This window comes from Lucilia sericata, unplaced genomic scaffold (assembly GCF_015586225.1).
Source record: "Lucilia sericata isolate MDLA Ls3-8-SP2 unplaced genomic scaffold, ASM1558622v1 Contig001411F_arrow, whole genome shotgun sequence".
In the NCBI taxonomy this organism is placed as follows: Eukaryota; Metazoa; Arthropoda; class Insecta; order Diptera; family Calliphoridae; genus Lucilia; species Lucilia sericata.
The window spans coordinates 99774-109333 of record NW_023995345.1 but is presented as its reverse complement, the minus strand read 5'-3'; the positions used below and the strand labels follow the sequence as shown (position 1 = coordinate 109333).

Sequence of the window (9560 nt, the reverse complement as noted above, 5' to 3'; positions counted from 1 at the left end):
TTAGTTAGTTAGTTAGTTAGTTAGTTAGTTAGTTAGTTAGTTAGTTAGTTAGTTAGTTAGTTAGTTAGTTAGTTAGTTAGTTAGTTAGTTAGTTAGTTAGTTAGTTAGTTAGTTAGTTAGTAGTTAGTTAGTTAGTTAGTTAGTTAGTTAGTTAGTTAGTAGTTAGTTAGTTAGTTAGTTAGTTAGTTAGTTAGTTAGTTAGTTAGTTAGTTAGTTAGTTAGTTAGTTAGTTAGTAGTTAGTTAGTTAGTTAGTTAGTTAGTTAGTTAGTTAGTTAGTTAGTTAGTTAGTTAGTTAGTTAGTTAGTTAGTTAGTTAGTTAGTTAGTTAGTTAGTTAGTTAGTTAGTTAGAAAATTCTATATTACCCTACAGTGACCTCAAGTAAATACATTTGTATACATAAGTATGTACAAATTTGTTTGTTTATTTATTGTATGTGTTTATTTCGTGGTAGTTGCAATGCTTTAAAGTTCCTTTTTACCTACATACAAACATACACATATATATATGTGTCAATGTATTTCAGCAGCATATTTCCTCTTTAAGCTCTCACACTGTAAATACACCAGCAGATTTTCCCTCACATTTTTTTAACATTTTCTCACTGAAGTAAAATACAAAAAATCTTTATTTACAAATGGGATAAACTAAGGAGCGAAAAACAAGGAACTGTAAGAAAAGACAAATAAAATATAAGTAATAAAAACAACAACTAAAACACTTAACTCGGTAGATGAAGAGATTTTCTTGTAAATTAAAAAGGTGCTTTTATCAGCAGCATTCTGCAACAGGATGCACAATCGTATTTCCTGTCCTTTTGCTTTTCTCAAGAAAACAATGTATTTATTAAAAAACCATTTAAAAGACCTCTTAAGAATTCTGTTGAAATAATATTGTATTCCTGTTAGGAGTACGATAAACTTTAGCAGTTGGAGTATATGATAGTAGGGTATTGTTTTGTGTTGTTTTGGTACAAATAAAATTGTAGTTTTTGTGCAAATGACATTGAAAGTATATAGTTAAATAAAAGTTAAAAACTAACAGTTCTCAAAATGTGTAATTGAATTTCTTGTTGAGATCAGATACTAAATTAAATTGAAAATAAGTAAATGTTTATAGTTCAGTTCTTGTTCAGTTCTAGTTCAGTTCTAGTTCAGTTCTAGTTCAGTTCTAGTTCAGTTCTAGTTCAGTTCTAGTTCAGTTCTAGTTCAGGTTCTAGTTCAGTTCTAGTTCAGTTCTAGTTCAGTTCTAGTTCAGTTCTAGTTCAGTTCTAGTTCAGTTCTAGTTCAGTTCTAGTTCAGTTCTAGTTCAGTTCTAGTTCAGTTCTAGTTCAGTTCTAGTTCAGTTCTAGTTCAGTTCTAGTTCAGTTCTAGTTCAGTTCCAGTTCAGTTCTAGTTCAGTTCCAGTTCAGTTCTAGTTTAGTTCTAGTTCAGTTCTAGTTCAGTTCTAGTTCAGTTCTAGTTCAGTTCAGTTCTAGTTCAGTTCTAGTTCAGTTCTAGTTCAGTTCTAGTTCAGTTCTAGTTCAGTTCTAGTTCAGTTCTAGTTCAGTTCTAGTTCAGTTCTAGTTCAGTTCTAGTTCAGTTCTAGTTCAGTTCTAGTTCAGTTCTAGTTCAGTTCTAGTTCAGTTCTAGTTCAGTCTAGTTCAGTTCTAGTTCAGTTCTAGTTCAGTTCTAGTCAGTTCTAGTTCAGTTCTAGTTCAGTTCTAGTTCAGTTCTAGTTCAGTTCTAGTTCAGTTCTAGTTCAGTTCTAGTTCAGTTCTAGTTCAGTTCTAGTTCAGTTCTAGTTCAGTTCTAGTTCAGTTCTAGTTCAGTTCTAGTTCAGTTCTAGTTCAGTTCTAGTTCAGTTCTAGTTCAGTTCTAGTTCAGTTCTAGTTCAGTTCTAGTTCAGTTCTAGTTCAGTTCTAGTTCAGTTCTAGTTCAGTTCTAGTTCAGTTCTAGTCAGTTCTAGTTCAGTTCTAGTTCAGTTCTAGTTCAGTTCTAGTTCAGTTCTAGTTCAGTTCTAGTTCAGTAGTTCAGTTCTAGTTCAGTTCTAGTTCAGTTCTAGTTCAGTTCTAGTTCAGTTCTAGTTCAGTTCTAGTTCAGTTCTAGTTCAGTTCTAGTTCAGTTCTAGTTCAGTTCTAGTTCAGTTCTAGTTCAGTTCTAGTTCAGTTCTAGTTCAGTTCTAGTTCAGTTCTAGTTCAGTTCTAGTTCAGTTCTAGTTCAGTTCTAGTTCAGTTCTAGTTCAGTTCTAGTTCAGTTCTAGTTCAGTTCTAGTTCAGTTCTAGTTCAGTTCTAGTTCAGTTCTAGTTCAGTTCTAGTTCAGTTCTAGTTAAGTTCTAGTTCAGTTCTAGTTCAGTTCTAGTTCAGTTCTAGTTCAGTTCTAGTTCAGTTCTAGTTCAGTTCTAGTTCAGTTCTAGTTCAGTTCTGGTTCTGTTCTAGTAATCATATAATTCTAAATATTTGCAGGATATTAATAAATTTATATTTTGCATGTTGAGATGTTTAAATATTCACAAATGTTTTAAACTCACACCTTAGAACTGAAATAATTGAATAACTAATTTAAAAATTTAGCAACAATATAAGCAAAAATATTTTTATTGTAGTAGTGAGTGGGAAAAAACAGAAAATTTATCTTTTTTTCATACATTTATAAAGTTATACAAATTTTACTCTATTTAGATTAACACGCAAAGGTAGCCTTGGGACATAAAATCCCACTAGATTTGTTTGCTTTAAATTTTATTGATATAAAGTTACATATATAAAAAGTCATGTGTGGTAGTAAACATTTTCTGTTTAAGCATACACTGTATTAGTATTTATTTCATGTATAAACTTTAAAGCATTTTAAATACAACAAAATTTAACTTGTTTTTAACAATAAAAATCATTTCTTTTAACATAAAAATTCATTGTTTTACTAATCGCCATTTTTTACCAAAATTTTTTCTCTTCATACTTTTTTCCTTCAGGCAACAGCACGAGAAAAAATCGTAAAATCTAGAAAAAACTATAGAAAAATATTAAAGTGAAAAACTAAATCAATAAAGTGCAAAATAAAAAAAATAAATAAAACACTTTAAAAAATTTATAAGCAAAAAGAGTGAGAAACTCTAAAAAATTTACTAAAGTGTAGAAAGAAAATTGGAAAAGAGCATATTTGAAATTTAATAGTTTAAGAGGAATAAACTTAAAGGGAAATTGAAAAAATTATAAAGAGCAGCCAAAGCAGCCAGAAAAGCAAAACAAAATTTTCATAATTAAGAAGTTAACATAATGTTAAGTTCGCTTGATGCATTAGCTAGTAAAATATCACCTGGCTCAGGAAACAAATCTCCGTCCCAGCAGCAACTACAACAACAGCAACAGCAAACAACTCAACAACAGTTGTCACCAACAACTTACTATCAACAGGAGTGCATAGACAATCAACAGCAGCAGCAGCAATCATCTCATACTCATTCTTTACGTTTAAACGGTAATCATTACAATGTTGGTGGCTTGGATAGCAATGGAAACAAATTATGTCACATCACTCACAATACCATACATCCCTATCACAAACAACCGAATTCACCAAACGGCAGCCACAGTAACAACAACAACACCAGCAGCAACCACCACCATCACCACAATCATAGCACGAACCTTGCCAACAGTTTGCTGCAACAGCAAACAAAGTTGGCAACGTATACAACATCATCGACCCCACCAACGACACCGCTATCGGCCTCATCTCTCTCACCCCAAGAATGCCTGCAACAACAACATGAATTGTTTCAACAACAGCTGCAACAACGTCAACAGAGTTTGCAACAACAGCAGCTGCAGCATCAACGCCAACAACAATCACTATCGTCAGCTCCATTGTCGCCAACAACAACATCCTCCCATTCATACGATGAAAATGATTCCCAGCATGAGTTTAGCAGTTGTCTGAAGGAAAAGTAAGTAAAAATTCATTCATATCTCTCTCTATACATATTCAGTCTCTATGTTGTTGTAGTTTTTGTAATTGGATACAAAGTTGTTGTTTTTATTTTTTCCTGCTCATCTCTACTTTAAAAGATTTTCAGTACTCCTTATTACTCACATTTCCTCACTTCCTCTCCATCACAAATTTGTTAAACTTTTCATGTGTTTTCTTTTTTAAGACACAGAAAGTAGGAGGGAGAGAGCGAGGTGTTGTTGTGTAAGTGTTTATAAATGGATGCATGTTATCCTGTTTCCTGGGTTTCCTTTGTGTTCAACGCTCATAACAATTTACTAATTTTATTATTTGCTGATTTTTCTTTTTGTTCTTATTTTTTTTAAAATCCTATAATGAGAGAAAATTTAATAAATTTTTTCTTTATACTTAAATTTTTGTTGTGTGGGAGAGGGAATAATAGAGAACGAGAAAAAGGGGAGAAAACAACCATACGTTTGCACTCGTTAACATGAATAGCTGCAATTTTATGCGTTGAAAAGTGAATCATGATCAACACGTTGGTATTTCAGTATAATAAACTCGTTCATTTTAAAGCAAAAAAGGGTGAAAAAAAAATATTTTTTTGTTAAATTTTATTTTAGGAGATAAATTTAATAAACATCTTAAAATACATTATTCTTTTTAAATAAATTTTGATAACTAATTTCAAACATTTTATTTAAAAACTATTCGTATTCATAATCAAATTTTAACGCATAAACCATTGATAAATCAAAATGCCAATTAGGAAAAATATAAGGAAATTCAATGAAAATTTGAACTGCAACTATATCGAAAGCTTTCACTATAATGAAAGTTTTATTGAAAATCTTCATAGAACTAAACCTTGCTAGTATACCTTCATTAGAAAGAATCTTAGAGCTGAAATTGACTATTCAAAAACTTCTATGCATAGAACATTTCATCAAAAATTTTCTCTAGAATGAACACTTTATCGAACAACTTCTAGGAAGAGATTTGATCGGAAAAATTCTTTAGAGAGAAAATATAGACGAAGATTTTCTTAAATGAGAAAATTTAATACAAATAACCAGACCTTACTAGACCATATACTAGTCAATAGAATAGACTATAGAATATACCATACACTTGACTAAGGATTGGACTTTCGACTGAACTTATATACTACAACATAGACTCGATTAAAGACTAGACTATAGACACGAATATAGACTATACTATATATTAGACTATAGACTAGACTATAGACTAGACTATTGACTAGACTATAGACTAGACTATAGACTAGACTGTAGACTAGACTAAAGACTAGACTAAAGATTAGACTATAGACTAGACTATAGACTAGACTATAGACTAGACTATAGACTAGACTATAGACTAGACTATAGACTAGACTATACTGACTATAGACTAGACTATAGACTAGACTATAGACTAGACTATAGACTAGACTATAGGACTAGACTATAGACTAGACTAGACTAGACTATAGACTAGGACTATAGACTAGACTATAGACTAGACTATAGGACTAGACTATAGACTAGACTATAGACTAGACTATAGACTAGACTATAGACTAGACTATAGCCTTAGCTAGACTAGACTATAGACTAGACTATAGACTAGACTATAGACTAGACTATAGACTAGACTATAGACTAGACTATAGACTAGACTATAGACTAGACTATAGACTAGACTATAGACTAGACTATAGACTAGACTATAGACTAGACTATAGACTAGACTATAGACTAGACTATAGACTAGACTATAGACTAGACTATAGACTAGACTATAGACTAGACTATAGACTAGACTATAGACTAGACTATCTAGACTATAGACTAGACTATAGACTAGACTATAGACTAGACTATAGACTAGACTATAGACTAGACTATAGACTAGACTATAGACTAGACTATAGACTAGACTATAGACTAGACTATAGACTAGACTATAGACTAGACTATAGACTAGACTATAGACTAGACTATGGATTATAGACTAGACTATAGACTAGACTATAGACTAGACTATAGACTAGACTAGACTAGACTAGACTAGAAGACTATAGACTAGACTATAGACTATAGACTAGACTATAAACTAGACTATAGACTAGACTATAGACTAGACTATAGACTAGACTATAGACTAGACTATAGACTAGACTATAGACTAGACTATAGACTAGACTATAGACTAGACTATAGACTAGACTATAGACTAGACTATAGACTAGACTATAGACTAGACTATAGACTAGACTAGACTAGACTAGACTATAGACTAGACTATAGACTAGACTATAAACTAGACTATAGACTAGACTATAGACTAGACTATAGACTAGACTATAGACTAGACTATAGACTAGACTATAGACTAGACTATAGACTAGACTATAGACTAGACTATAGACTAGACTATAGACTAGACTATAGACTAGACTATAGACTAGACTATGGATTATAGACTAGACTATAGACTAGACTATAGACTAGACTATAGACTAGACTATAGACTAGACTATAGACTGACTATAAACTGGACTATAAACTAGACTATAGACTAGACTATAGAACTAGATATAGACTCGACTATAGACTAGACTATAGACTAGACTATAGACTAGACTATAGACTAGACTATAGACTAGACTATGACTATAGACTAGACTATAGACTAGACTATAGACTAGACTATAGACTAGACTATAGACTAGACTATAGACTAGACTATAGACTAGACTATAGACTAGACTATAGGACTAGACTATAGACTAGACTATAGACTAGACTATAGACTAGACTATAGACTAGACTATAGACTAGACTATAGACTAGACTATAGACTAGACTATAGACTAGACTATAGACTAGACTATAGACTAGACTATAGACTAGACTATAGACTAGACTATAGACTAGACTATAGACTAGACTATAGACTAGACTATAGACTAGACTATAGACTAGACTATAGACTAGACTATAGACTAGACTATAGACTAGACTATAGACTAGACTATAGACTAGACTATAGACTAGACTATAGACTAGACTATAGACTAGACTATAAACTAGACTATAGACTAGACTATAGACTAGACTATAGACTAGACTATAGACTAGACTATAGACCAGACTATGGATTATAGACTAGACTATAGACTAGACTATAGACTAGACTATAGACTAGACAATAGACTAGACTATAGACTAGACAATAGACTAGACAATAGACTAGACTATAGACTAGACTATAGACTAGACTATTGGCTAGACTATAGACTAGACAATAGACTAGACTGTAGACTAGACAATAGACTAGACTATAGACTAGACTATAGACTAGATTATTGACTAGACTATTGACTAGACTATTGACTAGACTATAGACTAGACTATAGACTGGACTATAGATTAGACTATAGACTGAACTATAGACTAGACTGTAGACTAGATTAAAGACTAGACTAGACTATAGACTAGACTATAGATTAGACTATAGACTAGACTATAGACCTTATACTAGATCAAAAGTCCTTCGTCTTTATTTGGTTGTGTTGTTTAAACATTGTTTACATTACATTTTCTAAAAAACAGCATTTTTAAATTTCATTAAAACATTTTATAATTCTTCCCTCCATCGTAATAAATTTACGTGTTACAATAAAATATACATATGTACATTATAATTTTAAAGTAAAAATCCTTTTTTGACAACTTTCCACATGCAAGCAACTCGTTATTTAGCTAAAGGGAAAAAATAACGTGACTTTAAATACCTAAATGTGTAAGTTAAGCAAATAAATAATTGTAGATATTACAAAGAAAATTCTAATTAAATTAACTTTAGTTTTTTAATTAAAGTTAAGTTAAAATTAAATAACGTTTCTTTACAAAAACCCTAATCAGTACCGCAATTCAGTAACTTTTTAACTACAAAATTTTGTCGTTAAATAGTATAATTTCGTAAGTTAACAATAATTGTCGTTATGTGGTATTCTGATTTTTATTTCACCGATTTTTTTTGTTAAACAAAATCATTAGTTAACGAAAAGTATCGGCAATGTAACGACAAATAAAAAGTTCACGTTAATAATTTTATATTTTAAAAATATTTCAATACAAAACTTTTGACATTCTCATATTTTTCCGATATTTGTCGTTAAAATATTCTAAGTTCGTTAAAAAGTTACAGAATTGAAAATTCGTTAATGCAACCGATGTTTGTCGTTACTTTACGATATCGGTAGTTAAAATTATAAAATTACAGAATTGCGGTACAGAAGTCAAAATCATTTATATGTTTTCATTTTATATCTGTAATTAATTTAATTTAAGTAATTTTACCAAAAATTAAATAATAGTTTCTGCTGTATATCATTTGCAATTTGCCTCAACTTTTGTTTTTATTATTTGTCTGCAAATTGCTTACAGTCATTGAGACACCTTTATACATACAAACTAATCATTGATTTTTCTTTCTGGTTTTTTGTTTTTATTATTTGAGTTTTTGTTGTTTATTTATTTGTGTTTTTTTTCACATCAAAATTAAATAAAGTTGACATCATGCAATCAGTTGTTTGTTTTGTTTTATTATATTCATGTCTGTTAAAATGAGTGTGTGTGTATTTTTACAGATAAAATGCCTAAAAGCAGACTATTCTTTTTGTATATACAAGATTACACAAATATACATACATATGTTTAGATATTAAAAATAGATGTTTGTGAGGATGTAGGTATGTGTGTTCGGATGCGTATTTTAGACATGTTAGTAATATGAGACATGTTTTCAAACTTAAATAAATGATTCATTTGAAACACCTTTAACCCCACAAGACACATCATAAGTTACACATGTTAAAATAAAGTAAAAGGGTGGGCTCAAGGCATCGGTACAAAATCAAACCAAACTTTACTCATACTAAAATAAATACGGAGGCAATAGACAGGCACTATGGGTAAGAAAATACGTAATTTAAAGTAGTTAATTAGGTAGTTAGTTTTCAAAAATATTGTTTCAAAGAGATAAAGGAGACTATAGACTAGACTAGAGTATAGACTAGACTAGACTATAGACTAGAGTATAGACTAGACCATAGACTAGACTATAGACTAGACTATATAGAGCTAGACTATAGACTAGACTATAGACTAGACTATAGACTAGACTATAGACTAGACTATAGACTAGACTATAGACTAGACTATAGACTAGAACTATAGACTAGACGATAGACTAGACTATAGACTAGACTATAGACTAGACTATAGACTAGACTATAGACTAGACTATAGACTAGACTATAGACTAGACTATAGACTAGACTATAGACTAGACTATAGACTAGACTATAGACTAGACTATAGACTAGACTATAGACTAGACTATAGACTAGACTATAGACTAGACTATAGACTAACTATAGACTAGACTATAGACTAGACTATATACTAGACTATATACTAGACATATATGACTAGACTATATACTAGACTATATACTAGACTATATACTAGACTATAGACTAGACTATAGCTAGACTATAGACTATGGACTAGACTAGCTATAGACTAGACTATAGCTAGACTATAGACTAGACTA

At 30.8% G+C, this 9560-nt stretch overlaps 1 protein-coding gene across 1 annotated transcript in view; it reads left to right on the top strand.

The window, feature by feature from the left end:
* The first annotated feature begins 2957 nt into the window (after positions 1-2957).
* LOC119611287 (probable serine/threonine-protein kinase cdc7) overlaps positions 2958-9560 on the top strand; it is a 100390-nt gene continuing 93787 nt past the window's right edge. The window contains exon 1 of the mRNA XM_037966821.1: positions 2958-3927. Within this exon, the coding sequence (XP_037822749.1) occupies positions 3257-3927 (671 nt within the window). The 5' untranslated portion in view covers positions 2958-3256. The remainder of the gene's footprint in view (positions 3928-9560) is intronic.